Here is an 18743-nt window from a genome sequence, read left to right on the forward strand (position 1 = left end):
ACCTTTCCTTGTCATGTATTTACCATTTGCCTGAATATTATTTGGATTTCTTTATCAATTATCAGTATTTCCTTTTGTAAATTAATTGGAATGTTCATTTTAAACAATATTTTGTTTTGGAATTTTGTATGCTGTTTTTTTGAAAATGAACATACGACAGTGCAAAACATACTGAACATACTTCTCATGATCAAGAAAATATTGTATTGCTGCACGTTGTAACACTCCGAACTTGAATTATTTGTGATGTGCAAATGAAAAAAAAATATTGAATATGTATACCAATTTTATGAATTCCTTCAGATTTCGTCAATCACACTGTATTATTGATAATGTCGATTAATTAAACTGGACATCATTTCTGTTTTATTCATTGTTTTAATTTAATGAAAAAAATCATGGTTGGCTCACTTTATGAGGTACTTCTTCATCTATAAACTTTTGATAAATGTTGTTGAAGGTATTGTTATTATTCAAGTTGCTTGTTTTTGTTATTGTTTTGAACCCGATAAATTGGGTCCAAAAGCTTAAGATAATAGAGAAAGGGTCAACAATATATATTGGCTTAACTAAAAACAATATATTCATTGTTTTTGTTAACCTCCCCCTGGACATATCGGACTATGCACGTGGAGGGATCATATGACTAAAATGAGTCGGGATAACAATGACTGGGACTGGTCAAGATAATAACTGAGTTAACTATAAAATATCTAGAATAGGGGGGAATTCAAACTCCTGACCCCAACATATTTGGTTCTGATATCATGTTAACTAATCAATTGAATCCAGAAGCTTAAGCGAATAGGAGAATAAGGCATTGATATTTCACAGTTCATATAGAGGAAAGAGAGATAAAACAATAGCTATGAGCTCAAGCTTGGCTGTAACTTGCCATTTTTGTGCTGTGCACCTTAGATTTTTGGGTGACTCAAAAATTTCAAATTTTGTAATTTCAAGTAAATTTTAAAAGAGAGAGAACACTTGAAGCAAAAAAGAAATGTAGTTAGAGTAAAGAATATTGGAGACATTTTGGAGAAAGGTTATATTCAGCATAGTTCACTTCCTAGTTTTAAGTTTTAATAAATTAATCACATCACCAAAATATAAATTGTATCATTTTAACTTGATATGTTTTGTTGAATTGGGGATTGCCTTATTGGTCACACCCCTTGACTTAGAAACCAGAGATTCTGAGTTTGATTCTTGGATGGTGCATTCCAAAAATCTGGACTTGTGTAATTAAAGTGTTGGTGGTCTCCTCTCCTAAAAGAACTTGACATATTTGGAAAAATTTGAGTTCTTCAAATTCAAGAATGAGATGTACAGAATATGATTATTGGAATTAGAATACCATTTTATTGTGGATGTGAGGCTTATACTTTTTTTATAACTAGAAGTTACCTCCATGAATGTTTAAAATTGTCATGCATTTCTATCTTACTAGTTTAAGCTTTTAACCTAGCAAATTTTAACATTTAAACATGGCTTAAGCTTTTAACTCTTTGGCAATTATTTATGGAAAGTGATACTGTACTAGTGTGCAATTATTTATCTAGTGTCAAAGATATGATCGCTTATAATGGAGGAAAAAGTTTATTGTACAATTGAGGTTACATCTTGTTAAATGTGGTGATGTATGACACCGTTAGTGAGGGGGGACTATGGGTAGAACCGTAGAAGTTTTGATGTATGCAGGATGGCATACCAGGAGATGTCTTAAGAGAGTGGAGAATAGTGAGGATTTGTAGAACAAAGTTTTGTGAGGTAAGTACTATAAAGGAAGGTAGATTAGGAATCTTAGGAAGAAAAAGTTTCAGAAAATGGTGATTGAAGATATTTTGTGAAACAAATGGTGCCAAGAAAATGCTTCACTGGAAGCATGTTTCAAAGTTATAGGATGGATTTCAGTCAGTCTACTAGTTTCCGTTGATTGGAACCTCGTTAAGGTTAGCCAGGTTTGCAGAGGGACGAAATTGCCTTTGTTTTAATAGTGAATGAGGCTGGGACTTAGCTTCTTCTCACTCACTTTGCCCTTTTCTCGATCAGGATGGGATGATAGGTGATGGAGATGCATAGGTTAAGAGGTTGGTTACGTTTGATTTAGGGAAAAAAAGTTGAGAATATATGAAATTGACAATTTTAAGAGAACAAAAGTAAAATATTCCATCCTCATCTAGCTAACCTGAGGGATGTATAAGCAATAAGTTACAAAATTTCATGGATGAAAATGCAAATATAGAAAAGACAGGGATCAATAAGCAAATATAAAATATTTTAGGGACTAATATATAAAAGTTTTTTGGGTTTTGGGGAATTGTGACACTTCTGGATATTTAAGACATGACAACACTTTTTGCAATTCAAATTTGGAATGATTTGCTGATGGCTTGACATGGATTCTATAGGATCTGGCATAAGGATGCAACACGATACAAATATACTTGAAAAAGCAAGATACAATATGATTAGGACATGGTAATGGGTATATATTTATCTATATAAAATATTTATAAAGCATAGCATGCAATCAAAATAACATAATTAACTTTCACAAACTCATCATTTAGTAATCACTCAAATCTCCTGGTCTCAATCCATACTCTATTATATAATATCTACATTACAAACTCCAAGTTTAGTCACTTATCATTAAAAATTTAACATTCATTTGGACAAAAGTAGAGGAAGCCCGCCCCTCAATCTTATAGTATCAGGGAAATATCTTAGATGTACTATTAAAGTATCTAGAGTATTTTTTTTAAAATTTTGAACAACAAGATACTTAACATCAGCATTGAACGCATATCCTAGGAATATCCTGCCAATATCGCATTGATACAAACATAGCATGCCATTTCAAATATCCATGCTTTCTAGCTTGCCATGCATGGGGTTGAAAATTAATAACATGCTTGCATGCTGGAAAAAAACCTTTGACTTTGGTTACAAATACTTCTATTTGCTATGAAATGAGAAATAATTTAGAACACTCAATGATAATTCTGGATCTATCTAGACAAATAAGCCATTCTAAACCATAGAAAAGATGAATCTTTCTTATAATAAAAAGGTCCTAAATATGTGCACTATAATACCAAAAGAAATTTGATACGAAAATCCACAGAAACACAATATTATTTATGTCAATAAAGTAATAACAATGAGAACAGATCAAGTATCAACGTGAAAACTACTAGAAACTATACTTATCTAGGTCTTTTAAAAAATATGGAAGTAATGATACAATATGTTTCATTTGATTTTGGATGAGAAAAAAAAAATACGAAAGTAGTCCTCCTTAATGGAAAAAGAAAATTCATTTAGCTCTTCTTACATTAATTCTTTTCAGAATTTTGAAGTTGCTTCCTAAACCTAAAGCAAATAGTAAATGCTTCCTATTTGATTCGAAACACCTCTTCACTAGATTATAGGCTGATTTCAAATTGCTTTTTGTTGCACAAAAAATAAAACTTCAAGTCATTGAACTTAATTCTCCTTAAATTTGAATAACAATGCATGAAGAGGACTACCATGTCACTACAGAGTAGACTACTAAAAGGTGCAATTAGTTATTATTATAATGAATAAATGTTCAACTTTCTAACTATAACACATAATAATCAGAATAGGCTAGTTGGAGTATCTTTTGATGTTTTTGGATTGTGTGTGGAGATTATTTATACAAGAAATCAATGAAATTGCAAGTATCTCCAAAGTTGTCATCAGTCAAAAATATTTGAGCATTCACAATGGACACTTGCACAGATTATGTTCCCAAGTGTTATCAGGAATCTTCAACATTTTAGTATTGTTTTTTCTTTATTCAGTATTTATGCACATTCAATAATGTTTGTTGACTTCTTGTAATTGTAGGTATTCCAGGAAAATCTGTGTGTGGTAAATGTGGGACTGCCCTTCTCCACCGTTGGGGAGCAACTTATGTGAGTTGTGCAACATGTTCCGCAATAATCTCAGTGCCCCCACAAGGTCCTCTTTTTTTTATTTTAAAAAAATTTCCTTAGCTTACATCTGACCAAAGAGTTCGTTTATTATGATTTTTTTTTTAATCTCCGTAATTTGGATTGCCAATCTCTCTTTTCATAGGAAGTAATCAGTTATTATGTAATATAATAATCTTAACTCAACTTCTTGCTCCATTTCTTCCATGCCATCATCTCATGATTCAATGTTCGTTGCTGTATATTTTAGTATTTTTTTTGTGCAAATTACTTATTGTTCTTTGGACAGCTTGCCATACCATAGTTGTCAAATATCCTAGTTAATGCTAGATGATGGACTTAGCCAATTGCATAGATGGCTAGCCATCCAACTGGCGATCACTTCTGTGACATGCTCAGTACAAAGATATCAATGGTCAGGTGATAGTTATTCCTACATTTTTTTTTGAAAAAAAAAATCTGCAATCAAATGGGGCCTAAGAGATCACATTTCTGTTTCTTGAGAAAAATTTCCTTTTGGAAGGTCAACAAAAATAGAATTTGGTATGAGAAGAATATAATGATGCATGTTTATCTTTTCTTAGCTATTAACATATAGCTTATAATAGATGAATGAAATTAGTTGTTTACAAAACTTCCGTAACAGATCCATATTGCTGAATTCTTTGCGGTTGGCTGGGGTTATGATGTGAACAGAGGTTAATGTCAGCTCATATTAGCAATTTTTTCATTATGTAAATTACAATATACAAGTTGGTAATTTTTCATATGCATTTAAATTGTTTGTGAGTCTAAACTTTTGAATCTTGTTCTGGAGGTTGCCGTGCATGCTTCTTACCATGTATTTCCTTTTTTTCTTGGAAAAGGTTTCTTACTATGTATTTCGATAGTATTTGCTCCTAAGTAGCAGTTTCATCCCTAAACATCTGATCACCAAATTGTGTATGAATGCGCGAGTGTTGCCACATATCAGTATAAGATTTCCAATATAAAATGAATTAATATATCAGTGTTGCCATTCCAGAGAAAATTCCAGAACATGGCATTGAACAAGCTTCAACTTCTTTGGCAGCACAATATATTTCAGGATCTGGAGGTGATGATCTCTTGGCAGCGCGCTCATTAACTGGAGATGCTGATGGTGCGTCCTCCCACCAGTTTGAGATGTCCGGCAAACCATCCACTGAGCTTCCTCTTGATGCTGATACATCATTAAAAAGTTTTGTTCCTCAAGATTTAGCTGAGGAACTCCCTGATGTTGATGAATCTTGGTTTGGATTATCTGATTGGAGTCTTGAAAGTTTAACTGAGAATCTCGTCAAACATAATACAGATTCGTCTCAATTACCTGATCAGATTTCCGAACTTTACAGTTCCCCTGATTTAAAAAGTGACGGTGTGTTCCTTCTTCCTCAACTCAGCGACAATTTAACTCAGTGCATTATTTTTCTTTCTTTTCCATTTCTTGCATCTATTGAAGCATCATGTAGGTCTCCTTTCCTTCAATCACAAAGCAAATTTTTCAAATTTTTGAAGAAAATGTACAGATGCTATGTAGTAAATGCATTTCTTATTAGAACATAAAGCTTATTTACATGTTTATAGGACTTCCAACAAAGGAGTTCAACGTCATACTAGAGATGTATTTATGTGAATACTTAAAACATGTGCAAACAGACTCATACGATATAAGAGTTCATACATCAGCGATTATACTACATACCATGACATAGTGTGTGCATAATACAATTGGTTACTGTGAAAATCAGGGTAAGTCATACAACACCAGCTTTTCCAGCAAAACAGATTAACTATGCTACTAACAAATAAATCTATTGATGAGGCAGGAGAAATGCATGGAATATAACATGGAAGCTTAGTCATGAGTAGGATAGGAGCGAGAGCGGTCAGCATGCTAATTAAACTGGGTGAATTGAGATGAGGCTAGAGGGTACATTACCATGGATTCATGAACATAAAGGTACAACATCACTACTGGTAAGTTGGAGAAACAAGAGGGGAAATGCTAGTGAGGCATCTTAAAAAGTAAACTGAGATGGTAATGAAAGAAGACACGGAGGGCTAAAATTTGTACACAAAAGGTGAGTGCATAAATGCTAAAGCAAGTGGATCTTTAAGCCTCTACCAAAAGCCTTGCTAAAGTCAGGTTGATAGGGTAACTGGAAGATCTACTTAAATGGTGACCTTTGGGAGTGAATAATTGCAGACCAAGAAGCTTGACAACACAGGCTAATGCAGGGAAGACTTTAAGTTTGTCTCAACTTGTTCTTTTTCCTGTATTATCTTTAGCAGATAGATGGTTCATAGTTATGATGATCTGGTCCGGTCTACCTTATTTTTAGCAAAATGCAGTCAGGTCTACCTAGGACATACAAGATTGTATCGATAATTTATAAATAAAGAATTTATGATGTTCCTTCTTTTCTTTTTCTTCATAAAAGAAAATTGATAAATAAATTATTCGAGAGTTGGCAAGAGAAACTATCTTTTAAGAGAATAAACTGACTGTTTATCATGTGTAAGCCTAATAGCATTATATGTGGCTTATTAAACATGGAAGTTAGCTACATATTAATCTTAGCTTTAAGAATGCAGAAATGTTTCTGACCTCTAAGCAGTTGAAAAGAACTTTCTGCTACAGGGAAAGTTCGATGTCAAACTCTAGATGGCAATTTTTGCTTACTTGCCTATGAGTCGCATTTACTTTGTTTGCATGTTTTCAATGTTTAATAGTGCATGTTTCGCTAAATATATTTTTATGATTGTTCTTCAATACTGGTTAATCCCTCAACATTTTGATGCCAATGGCATTATCGTGCATAATGAAAAAGGTTACAATTGTTCATTTCACTCTGGAACCTTGGATTCAAAACAGAACAAATATCACAACTGAATTAACTCACATGCTTCAACTTCTTCAGGTGCAGATGGTGTTTCAAATTCTGTCATACCTGGTCGGTCCTCTGGACATCAAAGAATCCAGGAGGATGGTAATGCTTCTGTTCCAGCTCATGGGCTGAGCACATCAGCAAGCATGCTGGCAACAGAGAACTCAAATACAGGAACATTTCCTCAGGTGATAAATACAACAAAAATGACAGACAATGGCTATCTAAACAACTCAGGATTGACATTCTCTACTGACATTAATCAGTCAGGAGCGGCTCCTGATCCACCTTTTCAAAAGTTGGAGATGGCTGAACAAAAACAAATCCTTTATACCAAAACATCGTCATTTGAACTTGAGAATCAGATTCCTCAAATTCTTAGACTCTCTGATTCAACAAGTGTTGGTATGTTTCTGTCTTCTGGCTCAAAATTTACTCATTTTTCTGTACTTCTCCGTTTTCTTCTACTGCATTACACATAATTCTTTCTTCTTTTTAACTGTTTACATAATATTGGAGCATCATGGTAGGTCTAGTTTTCTTTTGTGGGAGCAAGTAATTCCTAAGGGAATATACAAAATTTGGTGAAGTAAATCCTCTTCTTAGCAGTAGAGGCCAATGTAGAGCTTCCAGGACTAACATCAAGGAGCAGAACATCATACTGGACTTGCATGTAGATATAAACTATATGTACATTCTGTATAGACTCAAAAAAAAAAGGGCATCAACAGGCACTGTGAAATAGATGTAAATATCTCTAAGTACACTGTAGTGGGTCAACTTTTATATCTTTATACCCCCTTCAAAATCAATGCGAGTAAACACCCAAGTTTTCTAGAAAGATGAATCATTTATTTTGTAGAAAGTAGATCCACTAATGAGTGGCATAGTAGGCATAGAAGATAGCAGAACAGCCTAAGAATGAGTAGAACAGCATGTAGGATGAGAGGGGCACCAACATGATAGATAAGATGAGATGATGCTTTACAGTGAATAGCGATGGAGGAGGGATGTGCATAAGCATGAATCACAAAAATGTACTATGTCCAAGGAAAAAAAAATCTGAAGGCAGTCAAGATGATACTGAAATCTGAAAGCTACATGAGTCCAGATTTTTGCATGGAAAGAAAGTGCATAAATGTCAAAGCAGATGAGTTTATAAACCATGTAAAAAAGTGTTCTCAAGCTGCAATTGGTTCAAAGGAGAGATCTATTAAATCGGTGATAATAGCAATAGGAAACTGTAGTGAATGAACTCGAAATATGGATTAATGAAAAGATGAATTTAAATTTATGTTATTTGCTTTGGCTTGTTATTGCTCAAAAACGTAATGTGCTTTTCTATGTTTATATAGGGCATGGTATTATGTAGAGATTACTAACATTTTGCTCTTCTTTCATCTCTTGCACTTCATTTAGTTCTTTTTCAAAAAGACTATTAGGTCATGATTTCTTTACAAATAATATTATGTTTCTCCTCTTGTTTTTGTTCATTAACGTTAGACCATGATGAGTCAAAAAGTTCTTTTTTTTTTAACGAAAAAGGTCAAAAACTTTGGAAGAGATGACCATGTGGTATTATATAAACTAGTACTTGGCACGAGCAATGCACATCCTTCATTTAAAAGGAAAACATTACATGAAGCGCTGTGATACCTAGGGTAATTGGTTCCCAGCTGCATAGGTTAATCTCAGTGATGCACTGTTTCGTAAGCATATGCAGAACAATGATACCTAGGGTAACAAATGTGCGCCCCATCCTTGATAAACACTATAAGGAAGGCTTCATAGTCCAGAATGGTGCTTGACTCTGAGCCATTCCCATTATAACACAGCTAAAAATGCATGTCTAGCTTTCATGAGCTTCACTTAATTGGCATATAACTTAAAGACCGGTTGAAGCAAACAGCTTTGCTATCTCTCGTGACTGCAGCCATGTAAGTGTATCCACTGCTTTCAGCTAGACACAGAGTACAGTTTCAAATTCATGCTGGCAGTTTTATTATTGTTGGTGTGCATACACAACACAAAATCTACTTAATTACATTTCATATCACACTTCTGGATTTGATTTTGAGTTAAAAGTCTGTGCATGCTTGCCAAAAGAGCTGACTCACATGTATTCTCGCGATAGCCTTGAGTTCCTGTATGCTGAACAGAAAGGAACTCAAGGTTATCTCGCAAGAATACATGTGAATCTGATCAATTCTTCAAAGGAGCTTTTTTAAGCTCTTAAATATGTTAATCCATAATTGACCTCATTCATTTTGCAGCAAGATTGTTTAAAAGTTACATGTCCATTAAACATATTATGTTAGTCAAGTTGGGACCTTAATAAATTATGTTAAGTGAGGTTTGTTCAGGGCTCATGGGTACCATCATGAATCGGGTATGAGCAGTGTTCTTCCTTAATTACACCAAGCAGTGCCTGTGGCAAACATGTCTTAAACTTATTTCTCCCCTTCTTGCATCCTACTCAACTGATCAATGGATGTCCCTGAAATTACATGACTCACATTAGTCTTTGATATGCTGCAGGTGGATTCAAGCAGAGGAGAAATTTTGTAAACAAAGGGGCTACAGGTGTGCATGCATTGGGTGCATACCAATTTTATACATAATCTTTTTATTTAAATTAGCTGCCATTCAGTCACTTGTTTTGGTTCAGCTGTTGTCATATTTCAATTGTCATGTATTTGATGCATGATAATTCTGGGCATTCATAGATTCTTGTTAGTTGACCTTTACAATTCAATTCATTCAACTCCGGTACTCTTTAAGTGCAGTTATACCTCATCTGCATAGAAGATGAAAAATTTGTGAAGGTAAGGTTTTTCTTCTGCTCCTTGCGACCCGGTGCTTCTTAATTTTGTTGGCAGTCTTTGGGAATCAATCAATGCTATCTAGAGAAAGCTAGAGGAATTGGTAACGAAATTCATGATCAAGGTTGAATAAAAGAACAGTCTGTTAGTCAGCTATTCCTTCTGTCATCATTTGTGACAGGTCTACTAAAAGGTCTGTGCAGGGTTTGATGCATATATGATCCAAACTGGCTTGGAGCAAGATTTGGTGGCATATCCAATCTGTCCAATGGATCTGGTGGTTGGCCAGGATTTGTTTTGGATCCAATCTTGTTTCAACGTAGCATTTATGTCCCAGACATAACAACTTATTTCTGTCAGGCCGGTCCATGAAAACTAAAATGTAACCTTGTGTTGGATCTCTATTTAGGACCTATGAACTAATCCATGGTTCTAAATACTAGTCAGCGCTCAATTGGACAAGGATCATTAGTTTGTGGGGTTATCCACAGCTCGTTTTGAAAGAATTGCGAAATAGATAAACTGAAAGGGCCAGAGAAATTGCATGAATTGTCGGTAAAGGGAGAAAAGTTCAGGACTGCATCTAAAAAGTGGTCTACAATTTGAAAATCTCAAATGTTAGTTAATTATGCTACCTTCATTTCAAGCTCATCGAGTGGCCTGACATGATTAATTCAAGTTATCAGCGTTTCTCACCTCAAATGTTAAGTGCAAAACTTAATATATATGGGTTCTTTGGGTAGAATTTTGTTCTTCTCATTCCTTCTGCAATACATAACTTTCAGTCAACCTAATTATAGATTATAATGAGGAAAGTTCATTGACAATGATTATGTTCTACTTATAACATTACTTCGAACAATTCTTTCATGATCTATTTGTAACATTACTTCGCACCATTCTTTCATAGATGTAGCCTGACATTTATCCCTCTCTATTCTCTAGTATCACCCCCCAAATAAACACTTCTTCTGCAGAAAAGGAGCATTCCCAAAAATTTTACAAGTTATACTGAGGAAGAAAAGGGTTACAATCATAATGAGCATTGAATTTAATACGTGATAGTTGAAGGAGTTTAGCACTTTTTGTCCCTTCTAAGCATTTGCCCTTCTCTTCATCTTAAGAACCTTGAGTACTGCATATTTAAGACAAACTCCATTATGTTCTTAAACTTAAAAAGAAGCCCCATAAATTTCAGGCCTAGGCCATCCAAAGGCTCAACCACGCCGCTGAAGTATTCCAGCACGGTAGTAAGCAAAACTTTATTGACCTGTTTTACAGGGAAATCAAGGATCAATTAAACAAAAAATAACCATGAAAACTGAAGCCATGGACAAAAACGCCAGTAGGGACTGAACAATATATGATAGGCAACCGAGATGGTGAATATTAGGGGCATATTTAGTTGGAAGGAGTTAGATTCTGAAATGGAAATGGAAATGGAAATAAAAGACTCTCATTCTAACTATTTATTTAGAGGGAGTCCCACTCCCATTCTGATTCTAGAAGAAAATGAAAATTTATCTCAATCTCTCAAAATCCAATCCCTACTCTCCCCTAACATTTAAAGCCCATTCTACGTCTGATTCTGGTCATGAACCAAACGTGCGGGTAATATAGCAATTCTGGTTCCCATTCTAATTCATTCCAATTCCGATTCTAGTTACGGATCAAATGGCACCTGATTTCTCCTCGAATGCTCCGTGTGCCCTTTTGCCCCTATTAAAATTACTTAGAAACTAAGGGTGCATTTGGTTTGCGACCGGATTGAAATTGAAATGGATTTGAATGAGGAATGTGTGGCATATTCTCCTGCGCATTTGATTCATGACTGGAATCAAAATCGAAATCGGATTGAGATTGAATACTAGGAGAGATTCAAGATTGGGTTCCGGAGGATTGAGGCATTTTCATTTATTTTTGAAATCAGAATGAGATTGAGACTTCTCCCCAACCAAATGGCTAGAATAGAAGTTACTTATTCCCATTCTCATCCCAAAGCACAACTCCCTCCAACCAAGCATGCCTTAAAGTTAATAAATGGTGTTCTCCACATTTGTGATGGCTGCATTGCTATTCATAGTTTTTTTTTTTTTTTTTTTTTTTGGGGGGGGGGGGGGGGGGAATAAAAAATGATTTCACTCAATGAACTATACAATAGCGCTGCTGGTAATATTTATATGGATAGCCTGTGAAAACACAACGTGTATATTTTTTTTTACTTTAATACTTAGGCAAAAAAAGAGAAAAAACACAAAACAAATCCAAACAGCCAACACAGGTATTCCAATCCAATGCACATAAGAGTAAATCATATAGAATTATAAAAGCCAGGCAGCGACAATATTAAATGTCAAAGTAACCAACTAGAATTAGAACAGCAACATGTTCATCAACACTAATAATAGGATTCCTATGCTATTGGATAGCTATATATCCGTCTCTATGATTGGGTAACGTGGTGATGATGTACAACTCTCTGCGGTGCAAAGCATGCATGGTAGAGGATCCAAACTCATCAACTTTTATCTAATGAAAGCTCGATCTTAGGCCTATTTAGGCTTGATTGTTACACCTCCAAGAATGATCCCTCCCTTCCACCACTCACTATCATCTCCATACATGCTAAACGCCACTTTGCCCCTGGTGCCGGAAATCAAGCTGAACTCCCCACCATGGATCTCATGCCATACGTTGCACGCTTTTCTATAATTCTCCAGGACTAGAGTTTTCCTGCTCTTTTGCCCGTTTGGTAAGGTCACTTGAAATGTGATGTGGGATGAGTGCCACCCAAACGCATCATCCTTAAACTTGATCATGTAATGGACCTCATATGTTGAACGAGAGAGTTTCTTTGCATCCAAGGTCCCCTTCACTTCAATCCAGTTCACCTGAATGAGCTCTGCACCTTCATCAAACTTCAACTTACTGGCCAAAAAAAAAAAAATCAGCATAAATTAGCATCATTTTAAAAGCTACTGTTAGGGCTCCCAAGCACTCGCACTTGAGATTTGCATTAGTGGTTGCACAAAATGCAGGTCTAAAACCAGGGCACATCGGGTCGTCGAGTACAGGCTAAACCTTTAGATCAAACAGGCTGATATTTTTCAGCCATATTTTTATTTGGCCAAATTGTGGGATAGATTTGGTTGCCAATCTGAACCATCATCCACAATGTGCACCCATAATTTTTATGTTCCATTTTTTGTCATCTTTTGTTCGCCTACTTAAGAGATAATAATACTTAATATAAAAAAAAATGCATGTCTGATACCTTGATTCATGTTTGTTTAGGCGCACCCACTGCCAGAACCTTGAGTCATTGCCCCACGTTATGTCCAAAGCTTTTGCACGGAAGTGAAAGCCATCCCTATCTTCCGATACTCCCTGTGAAAACGTAATGAAAAGTAGTTGTATCTGTTATTAGTATCATGCATCAACTAGGCATGAGAAAGTTGATTGAATAGAAAGATGGAAATCGGAAAAAATTCATTATTTGACAAAAAAAAATCAAATATAAATCTGCGCATATATTGGAGTAGTCCTATGTCAAAATATCATTTCCAAAACATTAACGATCAAATCTTCTCTTGTTTGTCAAAAATATTTCATTTTTTTTTGTTTTTATTTTCACATATTCACAGCAAACCAATGAACTATGACATAGAATTCTTTCGAGAGAGTAAATATTTTTCATGAGCATACATCTTGATCAAATTAGCATACAATCATAACAATCTTAACATAAGATCGTTTTTATGCTCGTGAAAAATGTGGCGATGCATAATTTTTAGAGCATCAAACATATTTCTTCGCTTGTTTTATGCAATTCTCACAAGAGCCCATATATATATAGTTTCCATTTGATAATATTAATCTAAAACTCCGACGAAACTGCTCGAAATTTTCCTTTAACCAATATGAAAAACTAATAACAAGATTTGTTTCCAACTTACATGATCACCTGTCCAGTGAGGGCCATGGGCTTGGTGGCTCATCTTTAATTTCGTCTGCTTTGTTTCTCTTCGGTTAACCCTGCACTCTTCCCTTTGGACCTCAACTATCTATATAGCGTATATATATATATATAAGCTTGAGCTATGCCTAAGGAATCCGCTTTTATTGAAAAGAAGTTTTGAATCATCAGACCATTAACTCTTTTAGCACCGTCCAGGCTTGCAAGATTCCGTATAACTTCTTTGATAAAGTTATACGTGGAGGATAAGACCATGTTAGGCATCACACACAAGTATTCGTCATTTAGTTTGATACGTGAATATCTCTAAGACAACGTCTTAGAATAATACCTAACTCGCCTTCCAAGACAAAGTCTGCCGACTTCAGTTCATTTCCGAAGGCTCTCCAGAATATCATCTAATGCGAACATCGACCTAAATGAATCTATGATTTGCTGGCACGAATTTTTTGATATATATACTATGATCAATCCGTTTTCACGAATTTTTTGAAACTATGGGCTAACTCCAAAACTGGCAGCTGGGAACAATCCATGCATGCATGTTCCTTTTCTTGCACTCGTCTTTTCCTGGAATAAGTTTCTTCCTCGGGAGGGACCATACCAAATCTTTTCCTTCTCACTGCCTCCTCGGCCGGCACGCTGCTCACCTCGGAAACGGAAGTTTCGTTCGCCCACGAGGGGAAGGAATAAAGGAAAAAGGCCATATCGCGTGAGAAAGAAAGGTGTGAATGAAAGAAACCACGGGCGAAAAAGAAGGATGCGGCTGAGAGTTTCAGAAAAAGGAATTGGAATCGAATACGTCGGTTGCGAAATTTGATCTTTCTATCACCATCCTCGTCATCATACAACAGCGGCTGGTTGGTAATTTTGAGAGACCCTTTGGTTCTCTTATTTCCTAATTTTAAACATAAAAATGTAGAAACATATGCATACTATTGTTCCGACTATATATTTTTAAAAAAATATTTAGTATTTCTATAAAAAAGAAATTAATTAAAAAATTAGTTAGTTTATTTATCAAAGAAAAAACAATAAATTCATGTTTTTCACTGCAACCACTATTTTTGTCATCATACCCATCAGTGTCGTCCCTATCATTGTTATCGCCTTAATGTTTGCAACTGGTTATTATTGTTACTATCTTCGCATATCATCCTTGCTGCCACCATCCACACTGTTGCTGTCATTATCACCGTATCAGCTATCATTGTTATCACCTCCACCACCACTTTCACCTTCGGAATATTGTTCCTATCCTTTGCCACCACTCTTTCCTCACAATATCGTTACTGCCTCCATCGTCGTTGTCGCTATTGCCTTCGTTATCTCATCGTTGCCCTGCCACTAACATCATCACCATTGCTCTTTGTCTTCATGGCTAGTTTCACCGTTGTTGTCACCACCACCATGTTTATTTTTCAAAAAAATAATTATTATGCATAATATATTTATATTTTTAAGATGTAGAAGAAAGGCAAAAGCATATTTTTTTATTTTAAAAATAGAAAAAATGAAGCGAGGTCAAATGGCACCTTAATATTTTGCTTCTATTTTTAATTTGTATCACGGGATCGATGCCTCTAAGCTTGTACAAGTAAAATTTCTAGCTATACCATCAGATATGTAATTTTGATCATCCTTGGAAAATTAAACTACCTATAATGTTTATGCACGTTGGTCCCTAAAATAATGATTAGAGATATAAATTGATCTAGAAAAATTATTAGACTCGATGTGGATTATTTTGGCTACTAAAAGTTAGGCTAGACAGGTCCAGGAGAGATCTGCCATATAGGAAAACCAAATCGTATACAAATTTTTAGAAGCCATAACTTGGACATACGACATTCGATTAAAATAATTATTTTTTCAAATTGAGTAACTTTTTGAGCTTCATGATGTGGTTTCATCCATGAAAAGATACAATGCGCCAAATAATCAGGCCCATATTTCATCATTAGAACTCTGAAACAAGCCGGTCAAAGCTTTTTTTTTTTTGAGAATGATTTTGATTAGGCGTCACTTCCAATAAAAAGAATTTGGCAGAGTATTTTAAAGTAATGTTTATTTTCACTAGTAATGTCTATTTTAGAAAAGCTAAATTCTATTCGAACTAAAAAAGAAATCCGACATAAATTGTAAAAGAATGGATCGCACTAATATATATGTGTGTGTGTTATATCTCATTTAATTAATCATCAATAAAAGAAAAGGAGATCTATAACCTACTTTTACCAAAGTTTCTAAATTTTCTTAAACTTCTTAGAAAATTAGAGTTGAGTGATTTGAGGGGAAAAATTTATCAAATTATAAACTGAATATAAGTAAAAATAAATATGATTTTCTGCGATACCTTTTCTCAATGGTAGTTATTATGAAGTTAAATTTTAGCCCTCCAAGCTTGTTGCATCAAATTTACTGATCCATCCATCCCTTTTTATAATTCAATAAAAAAATATTTCAGGCATCATATTTTTAGAAATTATCAACCAAATATGTTAAGATTATTTTCTCAAACATCATACTTTTAGAGATTATCTTTGCAGAAAAAATATTTCAGTAAAAAAAAATCCAAACCCTCTTTCCTTCTCCTTCTTCTCTCTTTTTTTCTTTGAGTTTTTATTGCATAAATAAATTGACAAATCACGTTCACCTAAGTTAATGTTGCTGGCCTACAAACTAATAAAATTCTCATAAAGTTGCATAACTGATTGACCAACCATCAAGGAAGGCATCATGGGAGCTACATGAAGGAAATCATGCAGCGAAAATAGAAAGTAATTCTTGGACCCACAGGTCAAACCAGTAACCTTGTTCGGCAAGGATGACCAAAAACCGGACGAGACATTCTCAATTGATGCAAGGCCCAGGTTTCAAACTCATTTCCTCGTACATTTCCAAGGGAACAACAGGCAACGTTACGCTCTCGTGATTCCATTCCCATCTCTCTCTTACGCCAATTAGATAGCAAGCTTTACAAAAGAAAAATATGACCTCTTTGGCATAAGTGACAACTCACCATCCCACCATGCCGACATCAAGAATGATTATTTTTCGAGGAGATTTCTTCAACCAAAATGTCCTTGCGCACTTTGCGCCACCGTCAAAAAATGAATGACCATCAAACAATAAGAATGCATATTATTTGATGTGGTCTATTTCTGATGGCGGCCATCCAACCATGCATATTATCCTCCATCCTTGTCATGACAAATACCCCCTCGATTTCATACTCATTTCCTCGTACATTTCAAATGGAACAACAAGCAACATTATGCTCTCGTGATTCCATTCCCCTCTCTCTCTCTCTTACGCCAATTAGATAGCATGCTTTACAAAAGAAAAATATGATCTCTTTCGCATAGCTGACAACACACCATCGCACCAAGCCGACATCAAGAATGATTGTTTTTCGCAGAAATTTCTTCAACCAGAATGTCCTTGCAGTGTTGTTCATCTTTGAGAAGCCATCATCAGAAGATGAACAGCCATCAAACAACAAAAATGCATATTATTTAATGCAGTCTTTTGCTGATGGGGGCCATCCAAAGGTGCATATTATTCTCTATCCTTGTCATGACAAATATCCCCATTGGTTTCAAACTCATTTCCTCGTGCATTTCAAACGGAACAGCAGGCAGCATTACATTCTCGTGATTTCATTCCCATAGCATGCTTTACTAGGGAAGAATATGATCACACCAAGCCGACATCAAAAATAATTATTGTTTACAAAAAAATCTTACTGCAAGGTACTATTAATTTTTAAAAAACTATTATAAAAAAAAATGAACGGCATCAAACAAAGCTATCAAAAAAAAAAAAAGTAAAGGGGGGAATCCTATCGCTCCCGCGCCCGTCCCTATCGCTCCCGCGCGGCCCCTCTCCCCGCCAAAAAGGGGAGAATCCCCCCAAGCTCCATTTGAGTAGTGATATCTGGTGAAAGTTCTAAAATACTTTCGCAGAGTTCCACCTCTCTGATGCCAGAACTTGAAGTATGCATTCCATTTGCCGAAGGATAGGCTATAGACAAATGAAAATGGCATCCAACCATCTGATTGGTGTTCTTGGTTCACTTTTATCCTTGGTTCCACAGATTTGATGATAAATTTTGTGTTTGTAACCAGTCACAGGGTTGAACAAGATTTTATTCTACCAAAAGAAAGGTCGCTAACTCAAAAATTTTCCTCTCATGCTGGATTTTCAATTGGTGAAGTTTGTTTTTTTATATAGCCTATCGATGAATCTCAGTGAGCCATGTTTAGGGGAGAGTTTTGAAGAAGCTTTAATCATTATTCACCATTCATTTTACCGATCTATTTACCACTGCACTCAAACTAGCAAAAATTATTAGGATAACTGATCAAAGAACGGTCAGAAGGCTCAGAAACATGTCATCATATGCTTACCAACGATCTCTTATCGAAGGAAAAAGCTGGTGCCCTTAGAAATTTAAACAACAAACTATCTGTTAAAAAAAAATTATTCAACTTTTGATTGATAAGCAAGTACAAGTTTTAGGTTCCAACCGTGGTGGGGCATCCCAGACTCTGATGCGTCCGGACTTCAAAATCTATCCATATGGAGAAAGAAGAAGCGAGAGAAAAAGAAAGAAGGAAAGATTAAAAAAAAAAAAGTAAAAAAAAAGAATAAGAAAAAGAAAAGAAAAGGAAAAAAAAAAAGGAAGGTGAAAGAAAAGAAGGAAAGAAAGAAATATAGAGAAAAAAAAAGAAAAAGTAAAGAGACATGGTGGATATCTACTAGGATACACTATCAGAACTACTGTCTGGATGGGGCAAGACAGTAGAATATCCCATTCTATGGAGAGAGCGGGACGACAGAGTATCCTATTCTATGGAGAGATCGGGACACCGTCATCTCACGGAATTTAAAATCTTGAGCAAGTATGCATATGCTCACCGACTCAAAACCTAAAGATGGTTTGGATCAAAAGACCCATTATTTGAGAATGAAACGCAAGATTTTCAAAAAAGATCGCCGCATCTGTAGGTACCTTAATTTGATACTAATTTTGTACCTCCAATCCATCATTTAACAAGTATTCATGAAT

At 35.2% G+C, this 18743-nt stretch overlaps 2 protein-coding genes across 3 annotated transcripts in view; one reads left to right on the forward strand and one right to left on the reverse strand.

The window, feature by feature from the left end:
• The window catches only part of LOC120104023 (uncharacterized), a 57327-nt gene that overhangs the window by 16227 nt on the left and 22357 nt on the right, over positions 1-18743 (forward strand). Inside the window, exons 7-10 of one of the 2 annotated variants that reach the window (XM_088708964.1) lie at positions 3877-3990; positions 4987-5358; positions 6905-7276; positions 9410-9695. In XM_088708964.1, coding sequence (XP_088565090.1) covers positions 3877-3990; positions 4987-5358; positions 6905-7276; positions 9410-9492 — 941 coding nt within the window. In that variant the 3' untranslated portion in view covers positions 9493-9695. Of the gene's footprint in view, positions 1-3876; positions 3991-4986; positions 5359-6904; positions 7277-9409; positions 9696-18743 lie in introns of those variants that run through there. The other variant, XM_039129702.2, reaches the window with a different exon arrangement.
• Positions 11989-13779, reverse strand: LOC103714564 (uncharacterized protein PHLOEM PROTEIN 2-LIKE A4-like). Its single transcript, XM_008801852.6, has 3 exons — positions 13650-13779; positions 12968-13080; positions 11989-12621 (listed from the first exon to the last, which is right to left on the reverse strand). The coding sequence occupies exons 1-3, from the start codon at positions 13689-13691 to the stop codon at positions 12246-12248; spliced, it is 531 nt and encodes a 176-aa protein (XP_008800074.3). The 5' UTR covers positions 13692-13779; the 3' UTR covers positions 11989-12245.

This window comes from Phoenix dactylifera, chromosome 12 (genome assembly GCF_051530095.1).
Source record: "Phoenix dactylifera cultivar Ajwa chromosome 12, Ajwa_hap1_PhDact_Kaust_v1.1, whole genome shotgun sequence".
Classification (NCBI taxonomy): domain Eukaryota; kingdom Viridiplantae; phylum Streptophyta; class Magnoliopsida; order Arecales; family Arecaceae; genus Phoenix; species Phoenix dactylifera.

What these genes read in the sequence shown, in the direction of transcription:
- LOC103714564 (XM_008801852.6), bottom strand. Translation starts at nt 13,691, where the DNA reads ATGAGCCACCAAGCCCATGGCCCTCACTGGACAGGTGATCAT. An exon ending in CTCACTGGACAGGTGATCAT is followed by an intron (nt 13,081 to 13,649) that starts GTAAGTTGGAAA and finishes ACGTTTTCACAG; the next exon opens with GGAGTATCGGAAGATAGGGA. An exon ending in CTAAACAAACATGAATCAAG is followed by an intron (nt 12,622 to 12,967) that starts GTATCAGACATG and finishes TTTTTTGGCCAG; the next exon opens with TAAGTTGAAGTTTGATGAAG.